Below are 18,983 nucleotides of genomic sequence, written 5' to 3'. Positions count from 1 at the left end.
AGAATGTAACAATTTGGAGACATTTTTAGCCCAACAAGTTCAAAGAGGGAATCAAGTTAAAATGAGATATTAGAGTGGACCCCAACTTAATAGGTCTGGAGTTCTTGCAAGAAGAAGGTATTTGGACACAGCCATGCCCCTTCTGTCATGGGGAGACACAATGTGAGGACAAAGGGAAAAGTCAAGTAGAGACGACTCAGAAGGAACCAACCCTGCCGACACTTTGATCTTGGACTTCTAGCCTTCAGGACTGGAAGAAAATAAATTTGTTTAGTCACAGGTATGTGGTACTTTGTTTCGGCAGCAGCCTTAGCAAGCGAACACATCACCTATCTCCCACTGCCTGAGATTGTAACAGGGTGGTCCCCAGGAAAGGGGGAGGCTCCAGGTTCCCTGCCCCACCCAAGGGAGGGTGGAGCTGAGCAGGGAGAGAAGAAGCTGCAGCGGAGACTGAGGAAGGAAACAGGATGGAGCCAGAAGGAGACCTGGAGGAGGCGCATGGAGCCTAGAGACACGTGAAGAAACTGTGCTTGTCTTTTGGTCATGGACGGGGTGACACGGATGTGGGTGAGACCCGTGGGGAGGTGACAATGGCAGCTTTTATCTTGATTTTGCTCTTTTCCTTCCGGGCTTGTCTGGTTGTTTCTGACCCTTTTCTGTGGGTCCCCACTGGAAGATGCTTAGACTTGTGGCAGGCTTTGGGGCCTTGCTCTGGGCCAATCCCATTTGGATGGAGTTTTACCCACGAGGGGACAGGTGACTTTGGATGCTTGATTTAGAAACTAGATTCTTTGCCTTTCCTGCATTGTTTCCTAGTTGTATTAAAGTTCCTTCCCATTAAAGTCTCATGTTTTGTGTTAATGCGGTGGATGGCAGAACCCTATATAGAATAGGCAGGTTTGCAGGGTTTGGGCTGCCCCTCTCCCTGCCCTGTAACAAGATCAAACCCAAACTCCTGGCCCTGCCCTGCCAACCTGTGTGAACTAGCTTCTGCTGGCTCCCGCCTCTGGCTCATCTCCGTACAGCCTCATCCTCCTCCTTCCTGGGTCAGCACCTTGCCCAGCCCCTCTGAGCCACTAGCCCTTTGCATGGCTAGCTTGCTTAATTTTCCATCCCACTTTCAAGGTTACCGCCTCAGAGACCTTCCCAGACAACCTATGTGAGGTCCTCTCCTGCATTCTTTTTCATACCACAGTGAACTTTTCCTTCATAACATCCTTAACTAATAACTCTATTTTTCACCTGCCTTCATCCAACCAAGGCCTGTTCACTTGGGTGTATATTTGTTATTTAGCACAGTCTCTGGCATATAATGATCCGCATAAATGTTTGTTGACTAAATCAATCACCACCTTGTCAAAGTCTCTATCCAGACTCCAAGGCACAGCCCAAATCCAACCTTCCTCCTTTAATTCATTTTCCAATGCGCCAAGCCCAAGAAACACTCATTGTCTTCATAGGTCTCTGACACTCCCCTTCCATCATGGGGTGCCCCCTTGCCCTGCTGTAGGGTTATGGTGGGGTGTGGCTTCCCAAACCTGCCCCACCTCCTCCCAAGCCTGACCATTCACTGTGCATCTCTGCATTGTGCACAGCACCGGCTGGCTGGCCCAGCGCCTCAGACCCAGAAGGCCTCAGTGAATGTAGGTGGCCCCAAATAGCTGAGAGGGACAAATGGAGGAGAAAATGGGTAACTGGGTCCCTTAGTGGGATTAGGGAGTCCTTGCCCTCCACAAGCCTCAGGGTAAAGGCTGACAGACATCTTTTTTTTTTTTGCCAGTGAGGGCTTGGGGCAAAGTTCTGGGACTGAGAAGAGGGAGGGGGAGGTCCACTTGCAGGGAGCCCCAGAATTATAGAGCAGCCTATACCGTCTTCTGCCCAGCTCTGGGATGCCTAGCTCCTTTTCCCAGCTCCTTCTCTGGAGGAGACCCCCACAGGAGGGAGGTGGGGAAGACCCATTAAGCAGCCCGCCCACCCCCCACCAGGCCACCACCCATTCGCCACACAGACAGACCCTCCCTCCTCTCCAGGGCTGGTGGGAAGGCCCTGCCAGTCTTGGCTGGCTGAACCCTCTCTTTCAGGGGCTGGGTCTGGACAATGGGAAGCAAAAAGCACCCTCCCCACTGCCCCGGGGATATAAAGCAAGCCTTTCACTGCGGAGTTCTGGCGGCCTGGGTTGGTTCTTGGCACCCAGCACGCTTCGGGAGGGGCTAGAAAGAGTGTTGGGGGTGGGGAAGGGACCGGTGATTCTAAGGAGCTCGCCGGCCCAGGGCCACCGGGCTGGCTCCCCAGCTGTGGGATGAGCTCATGCGGGGAAGCAGAACAACTTGGGTTGGAGGCGGGAGCCCTTGGTTCTGGGGAGCAAGTTTTTCGTGGGGAGGGAGCAAGGGCAAGAGTCCACTCTTCTCGGGCCTCGCCTGCCGCCCTTCCCACCCAGGATGAGAGATCCCATAGCCCTTCCTCCTCCTGGGCCAGAAATTCCCAGGCCCCACCAAGCGCGAGGCCACGGCCCCCCGGGGCTCGCAGATCCCAGAGCTTCGGCTCGGCTAACCCCCTCAGCTGCCAGTGCAGCCTCTCCCGAGCCTCAGGCAAAGGGGGTGGGGTGCTCACCCGCGGGAGCATTTCGGCGGGGTGAGCCAGCTGGGGCCTCCACTCCCATCCTGGCCCCCCCAGCCTCAGGTTCCGCCCAGCCACCCACCCCAGCAGCCAGCAGCATCTATTCCTTTTCGCTGAGAGTTTGGCGTAGCCGGCGAAGGAGCCATCGTGACTGACGGAGGAGCCTGGGGGAGAGAGACCGAGACCGCGGGCGAGTGGGGGTGGGGGATGGGGTGGGGACCGACGCGAAGCCCTTGGGCCCTGGCGGCCGGGGACAGGTGGGGAGCGGCTCTTGCCTTGGGGAGAAACTCGCCTGCTTTGGGCCCAGGCTGGAAGGGGGAGGGGGCAAAGGACCGGTCCCGTTATTTAATTCTGACGATAAATTGTACAAGTAACTCTTGCACGGTCCTTTCGCCAATCCACCATCCCCACTACTATCACCAGCCCCCCTCCCCGCCCCCAGCGCACACATGCACTACTCCCTCCACCCCGAGATTTTGTCTTGGGGTACCGTAGGACCGAACTGAGTCAGATGAACAGGACCCCACCCCCCACCAATTCTTAACCCTGGGTCTAAGCACACACACCCGCCTCCTGGGATGGAGTAGGAGGCTTTGCGAAAGGGGATACTAAGCATCACCCCGGCCCCAGATGGCAAGTTCAAAGCCACCACCCAAGAGCAGCTCCCAAGAGCCGTGACTCTGGAAACGCGTTCTTTTTAGCTACCTTTTCCCCAGACAGTAATCCCGTTTCCAAACGTGGAAGAGTCGTGTGTGTGTGTGCGTGTGTGTGCGCGTGTGTGTGTGCGCGCGCGCGCCCCTGTGTGTATGTGAGTGCGTGTCTGTAGCACCGTGTGTGCGCGCGTGTTTGTGTGTGGGGGCTGCATTCATGGGTGATCTTATAAATGAGAAAGAGAGGACTGAACTTAAAAGAAACTGGTCCATTGTAAAACAAACAGGAATAAACAACCCTTTGGGTGTAATTTGTGGTTTATCTGGCGGTGGAGGTGGCGCTGAAGAGGAACCCCCCCCCAATATATTTTTTTTTTCCCTTTGCGGCGCCTCCACCCCAGCATTTGGAGCGGCGGAGAAGCGGCTCCGGAGTGATTAATCCGGGGATAATTCACCCCCCCCACCGCCCCCCGGCGCGAACCCCGCGAAGCAGGATTGGAGCGAGTCATTTCCGAGAGCGCAGCGCGCCTCTCCCCGGCCGGGCGGACACTTGGTTCATTCCAGCCGCAGAAGCTCAGGGCTCCCGCGTACCGGGATTTTTTCCGAGCAGAAAAAAGCTCCGGAGCTCTCCTGACCTCCTTTCTCCGCGGCGGCGAGCGAGCCTCTCCCTGGGCGCAGCCGGCCGCGCCATGCCGCGCTCGCGGGGACGGAAGCTGGGGCGCCGCGGCCGCCCCGCGGGGAGGACTCGCGTCCAAGCCGGGATGTCGGCGCTCGCGCCGGGCGCGGGGAGCCGCTGGGGCCGCCCGCCGCCGCCAACGCCGCCGCCGCTGCTGCTCCTGCTGGGCTGGGGCTTGCTCGGCGCCTCGGCCGCCGCGGGTGAGTCCGGGCGCGCCGGGTGGCCGGCGCCGCCGCGCGCCCCACCTGAGCCCCGAGTCCGCCCGCCCCCGACCCGGCTCGTCCCTTCCCCCGCTTAACCGCCCGCCCTCCCCGTCGCCCGCCCTCGGACCCAGGGGCCTCGCGGCCCCCCGGCCCCCGCCCTGCGCCCCGCCGTGGCCTCACCTGCGCCCTCGCCGCGGTCCCCGGCCCCGGCCGCAACTTGGCCGGATCCGGCGGGCGTGGGGGCCTGGCAGGCGGGGGCGCCGGGACCCGGGCTTCAGTTTCTCCAGCCGCCCAGCCCCCAAGGTGCCAGGCATTTCCCCGATAAACTTTCCGAGCCCTCCCCCACCGCAGGCTGCGGCCGGCACGCCCGCCCCGGGGCCGAGGGGAGGGCGCCCCCTCCCCGTCGCCGCGTCCGCAGGGTCTGCCCTTCCCCGCCCCCGCCCATTTTCTCCCGAGGAAGCCCGCGCCCCCGCCGGAGTCGCCCGGAGACTGCGGCCGCCACCGCCCCCCCAAGTGGCCCCTCCCGGGGCGCCGGGTCCCGGAGGGCGGCGGGGCGGGCGCACCCAGGGCGGGCGGCACCCAGGGCGGGGGTCCCGCGCCCGCCGGCGAGGGCTCGGTGGGGGCCGGCGGGCGCGGAGCGGCGGGGGCGGGGGCGGGGGCCGAGCCGGGGGCGGGGAGGGAGTGTCGCCGCCCGGCGCCGCGCCGCCACCTTCCCTCGGCTCCCACTCCGCGCCAAAGTGCCCTTTCCCGCGCCCTGCTGCGGCGGAGCGCCCGGGCTGCGGCAGCCACGGCGGGGCCGCGGGACCGGCTCCCGGCCGCCCAACGGGGGGGCAGGCCCGGCGGGCGCGGCGCGGAACTTCGCGGGTGCCTGCCCGCAGCTGCCGGGCCGGGGGAGGCCCGCGGGCCTTCGGGAGAACCCGGCCCCCCGTGGGCACCACTGGCCACGGCCGGCGCCCTCCCACTTTCATCCCCTGCATGGCTCTGAGGCCCCGCTCTGGCCGCAGCCTAGAAAGTTCCCCAAGCCCGGGTGGGGTCGGGTCCGGCGCCTGAAGCCCGGAGCCGCATTTTCTTTCACGCCGGAGCTTGGAGGCTGACACCACCCGCCGAGAGCGCAAAGCCCAAACACCTGCTGCCGGGCCTGGGCTTGGCGCACCTCGGGCCTGGAGCCCTGCCGGTTTTGGGGTTTGTTTTTGAAAACCACCGATTGAACCTGACAGCTTGGCCTCTGTCCCCTTCTTGGAAAGTGCGCCCCTTCCCTGGCCAGTTCTCCCGCAGGCCCCGGGCGCCTGCACTTTGTGGGTCCCTTCCCCAAGACCGCGTGGCCAGCTCGCTCGCCTAGGAATGTTGGGGTCGCTGGTCTGGGAGGGCGCCCCAGCCGGCCCCAGCTCTCCCTTCCTTACTTGATCGGACTTTCTCGGGTTCTCAAAGGAGTCGTAGCCGCCAACATCCAGAGAGGGGCGCCCGCGGCGCGCGCTCCTAGGAGCTCAGGCCTCTCGCACACCCACACCCACTGGGTGGCTGTGCCTTTCTCCACGACGCCGCCGGTCACCCAGACTTGGTCACCCAGACTGGCCACTTGGATGGCCGCTACCGGCCGCCTGGTCGCTGGGTCGTTTGTTTAGGCGCGGTGCCTGCCCTGGCCTAGCCGGCCCGAGATTGCTTCTGATGTGCGCAAACTGTTCCGGCTACATCTGTCCCCATGGCATGGCCCTGGGGAAGAAAAAGGCCGACTCACCGGAGCGTGCAGACTGCTCCGCGAGCTGGAATTTTGCCCTGTAGAGATCCACGGGCTGGCAGCTCTTGCCTTACTTAGGAAGTTGGGGGTGGTGGTGGGGAATGGCTTGGCGACCACTTGGGCTCTGGTGGGCCCCCTCTGGCCTTCGGCTCTGAATTCCAGAGCTTTCAGTGCATTTCTTTATAAACCTTCCCCGCATATAGATGTGCCGTTTGGCCTTGCAAGGAGCGGAGATTTGGAAATGGACTTGGTGACAGATGATCTCAGGATTGGCACATGAGAGGGGGAAGCACATTCATTTTGTGTTTCTTCACACTTGACTTTCAAAGATGCTCAGGACTGAAACTGAACCATCTCCCTTCCTTGGCCCAGTGATGCATGGATATAAGGAAGATAAGAATTTTGAAAGGGGGCACCTTCTCACCCACCTTTACCTTTCACCGGCTTCCTCTCCCCCCATCTGTGTGTCTCATACTCTTCCCCCAGCCCCCATCAGCTGCTCCTCTCCCCCTACTGTGGATCAGTCACTCTCCCTTCCCAGATGCTTCCCCTTGGCCTGGTAGACAGCTTCATCTTTACGTAAATCAAGCTCACCAGTTTTCTGGGCTATAGTCCCACCTCTCTTTCATGAGTCTGCTCTCTTTGAAGGGATCTTAATTCACTTTCTCTGCTACCATTTATTCTCCACAGTCCAGGTTCTGTCCCCAGGACTGGAGCTTTCTAGGAAAGGTCCCCTATGACCAAAGCCATCCTATTTTCTTGAGTTTATCTTTCTTTATCCCTGTGTGACTTTGAACACTTCAGGTTATTCCTTTTTAAATTCCTCTTCCTTGGATTTTTGGGGGCCCTGAGCCTTCCTGGCTTTTCTCCTATCTCTGCTGTTCCTTCTCAGTCTCCAATAGCAGAGCTTATTCCCTTCCTGTACGAATGGTTCCCTGCAGCGTTCCAGCCCTTGCGCTTTTGCTGATTTCCTCTCACTACTCCTGGGGGGAGCTCATCCACGCCCATCCCTTCCACTTTCACACTCTGAAGCTTTCCAGACAGATCTGTCCTGCCAAGAGGCTTCTGATATATGTCCTTTGGCTTCCTAGCACAGAAGCTCAGGGAACAGGCATCCCAGATATTCGACTGACTCTGGGATACCTTCACCTAGCTGTTTGCCTCCCAAAGCAAACTCACTAGCTCCCTTCCCACGCCTCCAGTTTTCCTATAGGCTGGCGGTGCCTGCTGCTTCCCAGGGACCCAGCTCAGGAGTCTTAGGATCATCCTCAGCTCCATCCTTATCAGATGGCCATCAAATTCTTTCAGGTTTACAATTTCATTTGTTCTCAAACTTAGCTTCTCTTCTCTCCATGAAGAAGATCTGGGCATAGTATTAAGTCACTCGAAATACAAGTAATATTACGCGATAAGCGTAAGAAATGCTGACAAAGTGCTGATTTGTCCTATGCAAACCACTTCAATTAAAGGATTAAATACCAAAATATTTTTAGAAAAGTCTCCCTACTTCTCTTGTTCCCTTGTTGCTTGCTCAGTAGGCCTCTTGCAGACTGTAGCATTAACCATACCCAGGATTCGAGGGTAGTACTAGCTGAGTTGTACTCAAAGCATTTAATCTTCCTCATGTATTGGAATGTGAGCCTCCTGCCAGCAGGGCCTGTGCTTTCTTTCTCTTGGTATCCCCAGAACCCAACTCAGGACATTGCACAGATTTGGTGCCTGATAGATCATTGTGGAATCGCAGATGATTTAAAAGTATGTTTTTTTCTAAGATAGTTTTCGAGGGATGGCTAAGCCTAAATCAAGAGTGTTAGGGGTCGAGGAAGCTCACAGATTTGCAGAGCTAATGAGATAACAAAGACATCTGGTCCCCAGAGCTTTCCCCCCAGAAATAAATGTTACAGATTGGTGATACAGCTCCTTTGATTCTAGAACCACGCAACTGCAAGATCTTAGCATCCAGCTCCCCTCTCTCCTCCAAAGGAAAGATATTTGACTGCTCCGTCACCAATGTATGGATCTGAATTGCCATTTGCAACTGAGCTGTTGGCTTTGTGGTTAAAAAAAAAAAAGTAAGCTGACTTATGGTTAACCACAGACAGTGCTGACCCTGTCTCAGCTGGTGAATGTTCGGCTGTGATGAGGATGAGGCGAGAAGCATGTGTCAAGGGACTGGAGAAGCAGACTGTGGGCTCTTGGAGGCTGCAAGGTCTGGGTGTGCCCACAAGAGTCCAGCAGGTGGCTTCAGCAGCACCCCCTTAGTCCGCGGTCCACCTGCTTCTGTTTCTTCATCGTGGTCCGGATCATGAAGGAGTCAGAGTGCTCAGCAGAGCCAGATGTTACTTGTCGGGGAACCAGCTGATCTTCAGACCTCTCCAAGCCTCAGATTTCCCACCAGTTAAAGTGCAAAGTAGTTCTTGCCGAGTGAAAAGGGTTAGAAATCAGTGATGCAACAGGCGCAGGACCTGACTGTATCCTTGAACGCACCTATTACACGGAAGCTGGCGTTGAACAGGAACACGAAGGATTGAGCCAGGAAGTCTGCATGCCCCTATTGTGCCCTGTCCCACCCACCCCATGCTTAGAAGGCTGTCTGGGGATGCCCAGGGTCAGCACTAATAGGGGATGTCCCCTGAAGCCTCCCATCGCAAACACTTGTGCACTTGTGCACCATTGCAAACACTTGTGTGTGTTAAGTCAGTCCTCACAACCCAGAGAGGTCAGCAGGGTTATTGTCCTCACTTTATATGTGAAAAATAGGTTCTGAGGGGGCATAGCACTTCTTTACACAAGTAAATGGCCAGGCCAGAGTTTGAATCCAAGTCTGCTTGACTTCAAATCCCTTCCTTGTAACCTCACTGCGGTTAGATTTATAAGGGCCCCGGTTGGCGCTACACCCCTTGAGCCCCTTTGGCCAGTAAAGTGCCTGCCTCCACTTTACTCTTTGCGAGGGCTGCCAGCGGTTATGCCCTCTTGGGGTGCTGGTGCTTCTATGACTCCTGGGAGGATCTGAAAAATCCTGTCCAGTAGGAGAGGGAGAGCGTGGCATTGGAGGCCTGGACCCCAAACATCCCTGCAAGTAGCCCTCGTCCATCCATCTCCAGCACAACCTGGGTGGGGGTGTGGCTGCAAGCACCCATCTCCACTGGACCCTGCTGTGGACTCTCCCAGCTTCCCGGTTCCCTCTGCTGTAAACCTCCTCATACGGGGTTTCCTATTTAATGAGATGGTGTCTTCATTTCCTAAGGGCTTATGAACTCGGCCGCAGTGCAGCCAGATCCCAGCACCGGCCAGACACTCATACACACCTGTTGACAGGATGGGAGGCAGGTTGGCTGGAGCCTGAGCTCCCTCTGCCTCAGACTGTCCTGTCACACATTCCTGGGCCAGGAGCTCAGGGGAGCAGGAAGGGGTGAAGGGCATCTGTGAGCGCCAGGCAGCCCTAGGTCCTGCTGCACCATCACCGTAAGAGCTCTCTGGAACTGAGTGCTGCCTGAGTGCTTGTAGACATTACTATTCAATTCTCACAACAACCTGGCCTCTGGAATATATGTGAAGAGACTGAGCTCAGAAATTAAACAATTGGACCAAGTTGTAGAGTAGGTACATAGAGGAGGCAGGACTGACCCCCAGGGCTACCTAACTCTAGGACCCATGCTCTTAATTTGCAGAGAGCATTGGCCAGTGTCAGATCCATGCTTAGCATTCAGTGTATGTCAGATGCTGCCACTCCTGCTCCTGCACATTCTGCGTGCTGCTGCCGCCACCGTCAACTCACTTTCTGCACCAGCCTCTTAGGATTCTGAAAGAACCAGTTCTAACGCTCTGCACTACACGGTGCCTCTGTATGCATTGGCACGTCTTTCCTCTTTGCTCTTCCCTTTGAAAGCACATCCTTTAGAACCTGGCCTGCTCACCCAGCCCATCAAGCCATGTCACACCCCTCTTCCTGGAGGGGTAGAGGGGGGATCTTCTAGCTGCCCCTAGAGGTTGGAGAACATCCTGATACTGCCTTTGTGGGTTTGGCTCCTTGAGTGGATATGGCCTCTGCAGCCCTCCTCTGTGCTGCTGCACCTCCTTCTACTGCTGCAGCCCTCCTCTCTGCTCCCCACCACAGGGGAGCATCTGGGTGAACCTGCAATTGGGGGATTATTTCAGAGTCCTCCACAGAGACTTGGGTGCACTGGCTTTCAATGGAATCTGGCTTTCTCTTGGACTCACAGACAGCACAGGATGAGCCATGATTGTGGGGGTTGTGAAGTTAAAAATGATGCTGTGTGTGGTTTTTGGAGCACTTTTCTGGCCCTTGTAAGTCAGGAGAGACAAAGGAAACTCATATGTAGTGTATTTTCTTTCTGGACTCTTAGGTGCTCACCCCCCCCCAGCCCCCCACCACCCCGGACTACCTTTTCATACCCCTCCTTCAAAGATGAGATTCTCTATCTTTTTTTTTTTTTTTTTTAATTTCCCATCTCAATGCACACTCAGCTCCTAGATCTATGGGGACTGGAGAGACCCTGTGACTTGCTCACGTAGCTTCATGTGACAAGAAGTAGGGTCACGTCCCTGTATGTGATCATAAATAACATAAATAAGAACTTTAACCAAACAGGGAATTAGAGGGGAGAGCACAGAATGGAACGTGAAGGGGCGGGGTTGGGAGAACTAGGGTGATCTGAGATGCATTGAGACCAAGTAGGCAGAAGTGAATTGGGGAAGGACCAAGAGTGGGTTGGGATGGATTGGGACAGGATAGGTAGAGTGAACTGGGATGACTGAGATGGAGGGTGGACTAAATGGAATAGGAGTGAGTGAAATAGGATGGTGTGGGGTGGGATTGAGAAGGAGGGATATAGAGTATTCAGAGGACTGCCTGGGCTGGGGTGGGGCGGGGTTAAGAATGGCGTAGACTGGGTTGGGATGGGACGGGACAGGTGCAGTTGGGGTGGGGTGGAAGGGGACAATGGGACATGTGAGGTGAGATGTGTTATTGTGGAACAGGGCAAGATGGGGCGAGTCAGGATATACTGGGGTGGCTTGGGTTGGGTGAACTGGTGTGGGGTACTGGGAGATGCGATGGGGTTATTATGTAGCTACTGACAAGGCATCATGAGGAAATGGGAAGTGAGGGAGGACACAAGGAACATTTCAGGAGCATCTTCATCTTTCTCTCCAGCACTCCTCAGTTTCTTATTTGTACAAACTGAAATTTCCAGCAGCAAGTCCCTGTCACTTCTCTCTGGCAAGGATCCTAAAATGCTCCACTCTCCTGCTATAAGGGGTCTTTCTAAAGGGGAAACTGGGGTTCCCATGTGGAAACCACCACAATCCCTACCCAAGAAATATGCCAGGAGACCCACAGTACCCCATATCAAGAGACGGTTTCTGTGCTATACCTACAGCTAGTGGGGTGTCTGTACCCACAGAAAGCAAAGTCCTAGATAGCGTAGGGGTTCACCTCTATGGTCCCCTTTTTTGGGGGGGAATCTTCCTCACTGGAAACTGCCTTTTACTTTGTACCTATTTGTTTCTGCAGTGTCAGAAAATTTTAAACTGAATTGATCTCTAAAGGGATATCAGTCCTATCCTTGAAAATCATTATTATAAGGAACTCTTATGATGCTAAAAATTATGTATAGTTAAATTACTGAGAGCACCAAGATAACTCTTAGAAATGTATTTGAGAATCTCCTGTGTGGTCTAGAGAAGAAAATAAGGGCCTGTGTTGCGGCACAAATAGCCTTCCTTCCTGCCAGTCTAATTTGTCCTCAATTAAGTGCAATTATCATCCAGAAACCTCAGAAATTATGTGTCCATTTCTAGGTTTTCAAATGGGAAATAGAATAAATTCCATTATTAAGTAGCTACATCTATTTATTGATTGAAAGTAAGCGAGTGTGACGGTGGTAACTTTAAGGGGAAAAAGCAGAGACTTTGACATTTAGACCATTTGAGAGACAAGTATATCATCAGAGAGAGTGCAGGCATTTTGCGTGGGATGATTGATGGCCCTTGCTGAGCTGAGCAAGTGTGGTCCAGGTGCCTCTGGCCCCAGGGTTTTGTCTATGGTTGCTGTCTGACTCCCCAGCCCAGCCTGGGTCTCACTTACACTTGCTGACCCTCATTGCTTCCTCATGTCCATTTCAAGCGTGGGAGTTGAGATGGAGAGAAATGCTCAGAGACAGGTGAGCTGGGTGATGGTGTGTGGGCTTCTGGAACATTACTTTCAATAAGACGATGAATGTTGGATGGTTTATTTTCAACTCCTGTTAAAACATTGCTTGCATGAAAACCACCAACTCAAGGCGGGCCTCCTCTCCTCCAGAGACCTGGGTAGCTCTGCCTTCTGGCCCTTGTCATTTGTGCAGTCCTAGAGGGCTGATCCGCAGCAGACTGGCAGCTAAGACCAGGGCAGTCTGTGTATTTCCTGTACATCTTGAATTGTGGCCTGAGAGTCAGGTAACTAGTCCTTCAGCCTCGATCATGCCCCCATGACCCACAGACCTCTATTCCTCACCTGTAAATTGGGTGTGATAATACCCACCCTGACCGTGTAATACTGGGTTTTAAAGTTCAAGAAACCATAAAGGATCCAGAGGTATTAGAAGAGGTCACAGATTTCCAGACAGGTCACTAATCTAACTCCATCCATGGAGACCCTGCCTAGTGGCCCCCAGGGGTATGGTGCTTGCTGCCTCTGCAAACGGCCTGCCTGGCTGTGCTCCGGGCATGGGTGGTGGATGGAGGAGGGTGGACTCCCTGAGCTTGCTGCCCTTGATCCATTCTCACCCTCCAATGACCTGTGTGATTGGTGCTGAGAACTTGAAAGAGAGGACACAAGCAACTCAGGTCCACAGCCCATCAGACACCTGTCCCGGTCTCGTCCAGCGGGGGCAGCATCGCTGTGTCTCAGCCTGGGAGGTGACTACACTGCATGGCCACTAACACACCCATCCAGGGAACAGGGTCTGCCTTGAGACCTTTTAACTCTAACAAGATGAGAATTCCCTATGTTTGAGGACCTCGGGGGCTCACACCTCCAATGACATCTTGTTCCGAGAAACATGGTAAGAGGAAAATGATACAAGGATGGTTTTCATAAGTCATGTGGAAGATACAGTTGCACGGCTTCGCTTTCTGCTTTTAAAAATTTTACACCTCAGATGCAGAACATTGCATTAAGCCTAGCTTCAGACCATGACACTTTATGATCATCTATCTATGCAAGGCTTCTCTCTCATTTTTATTTAGAAGGTTTTCCTCCCTTTACCCCTAATCGAAGTCTATGGTTACCATCCCCGATCAGTCTCCACCCTGATATAATTCATATATGCCTTGAAATATGCGTGGATCCTTATAAAATAAATGATATCAAACTATAAATTCTGTCCAGTTTCTCACTCTGTTTACTTAACACTATATTTTAAAGATCGAGCCTTGCTCTTTCGTGTGTGTGTGTGTGTGTGTGTGTGTGTGTGTGTGTTCTAAGGGCTGTGTCGCCCTGTGACTTGTACCTCCATCAATCACATTCTATGTTTCCATTCCCCTGGCTTGTCTACAACTCTTCCCAGCCTCACATGAAATTCTGAAGAACATCCTGTATATGCTGTCTTAGGAATCAGTATGAGAATAACTCTGGGTTGTACAAATGGAGGATTGGGGTCCCTGAGTTAACATTTTAATTTTCTATATTCTGCCATAATGTTTTCCAGAATGGATTGCAGGGGACATGTCCATCAAGAGTGTGCAAGTGTTTCTGTCTCCCCTTGTTGTCTCCAATACTTCATATTATCTACCTTTCTAATGTTTGCCATGCTGATGAGTTTAAAGTGACATCTTATTGTTTCACTTTGCATTTCTCTGATTGCTAGTAAGCTGGTAAGTTTGAATATTGTCTATGCTTGTCAGTTGTGTGGGCTTTTCTTTTAGCAAATGACCTATTCATATTCTTGTCCTATTTTTAAATTGGACCTCTTGGGTTAATTTAGAAAAATACTTGGTTGATTTGCTGAAGTTCCTTGCTATTTCAGACATTGCCCTTTGTCAATTTTAGAGGTTACAAATAACTCCTCCTGATCTTTGATCTGACTGTTTTGTTTATGGTACCTTTCCGAGGACAGGAATGCTTCCTTTTGATGTAATCGGATCCATCAATGTTTTGTGGCCGAGAAAAGTTGAGACTTACGTGGTGCTGATAAGCTAGGGAGCAGTGGGCAGTTCTCAGTCGCACCTCTGTACACCCTCTTGTAGGGCTGGGTCTGGGTGTGGAGGGCTTTGAGTAGCCCCAGAGCTTCCCTGTCCATCCTGGGTGCCTAGACCCTACAGGGATCTCTCTGCTGGCTTAAAGCCCCGTATTTCCCAAAGGAGTCAGCTTAAGTGCAAATTAATTATTCCATGAGTGCCACCCCTTAAGAGCATGACGATAATGCAGCCCTTTGTCAGGCATTTACTGAGGGCCTGTGCTGTACCCCAGCTCTCAGATTCTTGGGGGATGTAGACAAGTTTCACAGTTAAGGGTACAGAAGAGAGGCAACTACACACGTGTCCACAGCAGCATTATTCACAATATCCAAAAGGTGGAAGCAACCCAAGTGCCCTTCTTTAGATGAATGGAGAAACGAAATGTGGTATATTATTCACTTATAACTCAACCTTAGAAAGAAAGGAGATTCTATATACCGTGTGGGTGAACCTTGAAGACAATAGCTAAGTGAAGTAAGCCAGTCTCAAAAGAACAAATAATGATTCCATTTATATGGGGTGTCTAGAGTACTCTCATCCATAGACATGGAGAATTGAATGGTGGTTGCCAGGGCCTGGGAGGGGCAGAGGAACAGGGACATATTGTTTAATAGCTGTAGTGTTTCAGTTTTACAAGTCGAAAAGCCTTCCGGAGACAGGTGGTGCTTAGGATCGCACAACACCGCAGATGTCCTTAATGTTCCCGAACCAGGCCCCTAAATATGGTAAAGATGGGAGTTTTTATGTTATATATATATATTTTGCCACAACTGAAAAAGAAGAGGTATAACTCTTCGTTTTTAGGGGTCAGGGAATGCTCCCAGAAGAAGTGCTGTTTAAGGTGACATTTGCAGGAGAGCTAGCAGACAGCAGATTGGGGGAGGGGAATACAATAGTGGTTTCTGCTTAGGCTCCCTGGTGATGGGGGCAGAGGAAGCTCAGGTCTGCTAGCTGAATGAGGGCCCGGAGGGGTCTGGAGGGTCTTGAGCAGGCTGGTGCCATTGGTTTGGTTGGCAGGTGCAGGTCTATGAAGGGACAAGGCAGCGGGAGGGCTGGGTGTGGGTGACAGTGGGTGGGCCAGGTATGTGTGGGTGCCTGTGCCCCTACAGGGAGAGGTCAGCAGGGAGGGGAGGAGGGAACCCTTTTCCTTCTACATTTTCTCAACCCTTTCCCCTGCTTTCCCAGGGACAGTAGACCTCTGATAGAACCGACAGAAGCCCATGAAGCCCACGCCATAAATTATGGGTTGTAAATCACGGTTCTGTTAGCCCTGCCTTCGTGACAACATCGCAAAACTTTGATCGAGAAAGAACATAAAAGTAGGATGGCCTGCTTGGAGATGAGTCAGCAGGTCATTTCAACATCCTGTCTGGTGGGGAGACCTAACAAATCCTACCTTGTCTGTTCACCTGTGGCTGGTCCTTCTTCCTCTCCTTCCCTCTCTCTTCCTCTGGCCTTCTCCACTGATCTTCCTCCATTTCCTGCTCTGCTCCCCGCTTTTCTGCTGTCCTGTTAAGTCCCTGGACACTGGGACTCATCACCCCATCTTCATCATCCCTTAGAGCCTCTCCCTGACCTTTGAAGTTGTTCCTCCCTGCCTCCCCCATCCTTAGGCACCAACCCTGCAGGCTTTCTAGAGTGAGATGGAACAGGGGCCAGGGCAGAGGGTGTGGCCAGATTCAGGTTTGAAGCAGCAGGCTGCCTTAGGGGGATGTCAAGTTTTCATTCGCCTCCTTCAGCATCATTGTTACCGTTGTCATGGAAGCAGGAAGCTGCCCTTTGGGGTACACTCAGGCCCAGTGCTGAGAGCTGTACATCTTCTCTCTCCTTAAATTTCACCCTGCTCAGCAGTTGTTATTTTGCAGTTGAAGAAACTGAGATTGAAGGAGATTAAATTTTTGTCCAATACCACATAGCTAGGGAGATAGAGAGTCTGGCTTATAGCCTAGTCTGATTCTAGGGCTCACAGTCTGAACCTCCAAACTTACATTTCTCAGTTACGAATGTAGATCCCAGGCCCTCCGCTGATGGTCTGAGTGTCTAGGATAGATGTGGAACCAGCATTTTTAACAAGTTCAGTGATGCTGCTGCTTATATCCCTGCTGCACCCTGAGTGTGTCTAAGAACCTCCCCAGGTCTGGAGGTGGCACTCCCGAGACAGGCCCCCCAAAGGCCTGTCACCTTCCCATGAACCTGGTCTTGACCTTGCCCAAGTGTGAACAGAGGAAGAACTCCTGGTCTTCGTGGCTTCAGAGCAAAGGCTCTAGCAGCTGAGGCACCGCTGGCAGCCATGTTCAACCCCTCCTCCCCACCACCACTGTGAGCCCCACACTGGTGGAGCCAGGGCCTGTTCCCAGAGGCTGCCACTCCACAGAGGTAACCAGATTTATGCTGATGAGTTTAGGCAGCCCCCCTCCCCACCACCACCCTCCCGGGAGGCCGGGAAGTACCTAGCCCTGCAGGCCTGCACATGAACATTCCTAAACTGCTTAACACACTTAACGAAAGGCCTGCTGGTGAGGTGAGGGTCTGCCCTCCAGCTTGGAGCTCCTGAATCACCAGATCCTTCCTCCAGCCCCTGATTTTTTAGATGAGAAATCGGGGCACTCAGGGGAGTCTTAGCCTCAACTTCTTCTGTGTACTAATTCCCATTATTTTAGATTTAATACTCACTGAAGAGCAGACACAAAGCACTGAAATGCCATTTCCTTGGGCCTGTTGATGGGAGGCAGCTGGCATTTTAGGACAGGGCCTCTGCAGGCAAACAGGCAGGGTCAGCCAGGCAGGAGGAAGCTCCAGAGGGTAGGGCCCGGGAGACCTGGTTCTGTCCCTTGTGTTGTTCCTGGAGGGAATGGGATCTAGTCCTCAGGGAGCGGCATTAGCCTAGTGGGGGTATTCTTTTAGAGAGTCTGCAGTCCTAATGAGGAGCCTGGGACTCTGCAGGGAAACTGAGACAAAGGGCCAGTTAGGCAAATAGAGATGCTAAGTCAGGAAGTACAGAACCAGGGAGGCCCAGGAGTGTCATTCACTCATTCACTCTTTCATTCATTCATTTGGCCATCTGTTTCTTGGGCATTAGGCAGTACAGTAGGGACTATTAAATGAGTGCCTTGGAGAAAAAGATTATATCCAGATAAGGTTGGGAGACCCTTGGTCTCCAGTGCATGGTCCAAGCCTTTGTCAGGAAGCAGCTTAGAAACGAAGCATGTTAGGCTCCACCCACGATCTATTGAATCAGAATCTGCATTTTTACGAGATCCCTAGTGACTCCCATACCTAAGAAGCACTAGGGGGCACACTTTCTGAACAGAAACTTTGGAAAAAAGCCACCCCAGGGCAAATCCTGGCTGTAGTCACTCTGGGCCTCTTTGCTGCATTAGTAAAATGCAGCAAAACGCCTGACTGCAGAGTCATGCCTTAAAGGCCCATGCTTGCAAAGTGCTTGTCTCAGTGCACACAGCTCTTCTGCATCTTGGCCCCCAAAACCCATGCCCACTGACAAAGGGTTGGGGGCCCTTTGGTTCACCCCTGTTTTGAGCATCTAGGACAGTGCCTGCAGCTTGGGAGCTACTTAGGCAACAGTTGTTAAATGAACGAATGCTCATCAAGTGGTTGTCAGGTCAAACTAAACACCCTGGAAGCTGCTTTCTAGAGCAGAAAAGACACAGTGTTTTCTGTTGTTGCACCTGATATAGCAGATTCCCAAGGTGAAGGATTGCTGAAAGGCTGGGGCAAGGGGGCAGTAGAAATTTTTGCTACAGAGCAATGAGCTAACTGCTCTGTGTCAGCCTATGTTTCAGGAAGATTCTATTGTTGAAATCTGGGAGTTTAGAGTCATTAAAACTAAATATTTTAAGACGTGTTAGCCATTAACACCTTAGTTAAAATGAACTGATCAGTCTGGAGAGTTGAGCCAGGTAGGGTGATAAAGGGTAGACTTCATGTCTCAGGACTCACCCAATATCCCCGGGCCTCAGATTTTGAACCCAGAGGTTAACCTGATTCATGCTTGCTCCTCTTCTCCCTCTTGGTCTGGGCTGCGGACCTCTCTGGCTAAAAGAAACAATCGCATGAACTTTGCAGCTGAATTTGGATTAGGAAAGCTCTTAGGGTGCTGTGTCTTGTGTGGCATTGGCATTCCTGGCCCCCATTTCACAGTCCCTTCCCATCCTTATGTCTTCCCCATTAGCCCATAAGCACACTTTGTTTTTATCTTAAAAATACACTAAACAACTCCCCTTCCTTGATTCTGCACCCCCTTTTGGCTGTCACCCCGTCTCTCTCCTTCCCTTGCCGGCTGTGCTTCCTGAGAGGGTGTCTGCCAATTTCTCAGCACTGTCATCCGGCTTCCACCCTCCCCACTCCAGGGGAAGAGCTCCAGCCCAGGCCCCGCATGACTTCCTGGTAACCACATCCAGGCGGCTCTCTTGGCTTCTAGACTTTTCAGTCTGGCCAGAACCTGCCTCTTGACCTTCTGTCTGTCCTTCCTCTTCTTCAGCATCTGACACTGTTCATTGCTCCCTCCCACTTAAAATTTGCTTTCATATTGGTGTTTCCAGGTCTCTGACCTTAGCCTTCCTCTCCCTTTATGCCACATTTCATTCCTTCGTGCCAGGGGCTTTGCTGTCACTATTCAAATTTGAGAAAACCCTCCATCCCCACATTTACATCTCCAGGGAAGACCTTGCTTCCGAGCTCCAGGACACCCTCCCTTGCCCCTCCCCACCCCACCCCTACCATCAGGATGGTCCACAGCCCCATACTCAGTGTCCCACAAACTGGGCTCTTCCTTTTTGTTGTCACTGACCATGCTCCTGCCCCCAGCAATCTGACCAGCCCAAGCCCTTTTTGGGTCCCGCCTC

General features: G+C 53.1%; 1 protein-coding gene across 1 annotated transcript in view; it reads left to right on the top strand.

Annotated features, from left to right (window-relative positions):
* Positions 1-3,955: 3,955 nt before the first annotated feature.
* The window catches only part of CSMD2 (CUB and Sushi multiple domains 2), a gene marked incomplete at both ends in the record, with an annotated part of 507,564 nt that continues 492,536 nt past the window's right edge, over positions 3,956-18,983 (top strand). The window contains 1 exon segment of the mRNA XM_084243387.1: positions 3,956-4,142. Coding sequence (XP_084099513.1) covers positions 3,956-4,142 — 187 coding nt within the window.

This window comes from Talpa europaea (genome assembly GCF_964194135.1).
Source record: "Talpa europaea genome assembly, chromosome: 9".
Lineage (NCBI taxonomy): Eukaryota > Metazoa > Chordata > Mammalia > Eulipotyphla > Talpidae > Talpa > Talpa europaea.
The sequence above is the reverse complement of the archived record's forward strand: the minus strand, read 5'-3'. Positions and strand labels throughout refer to the sequence as shown.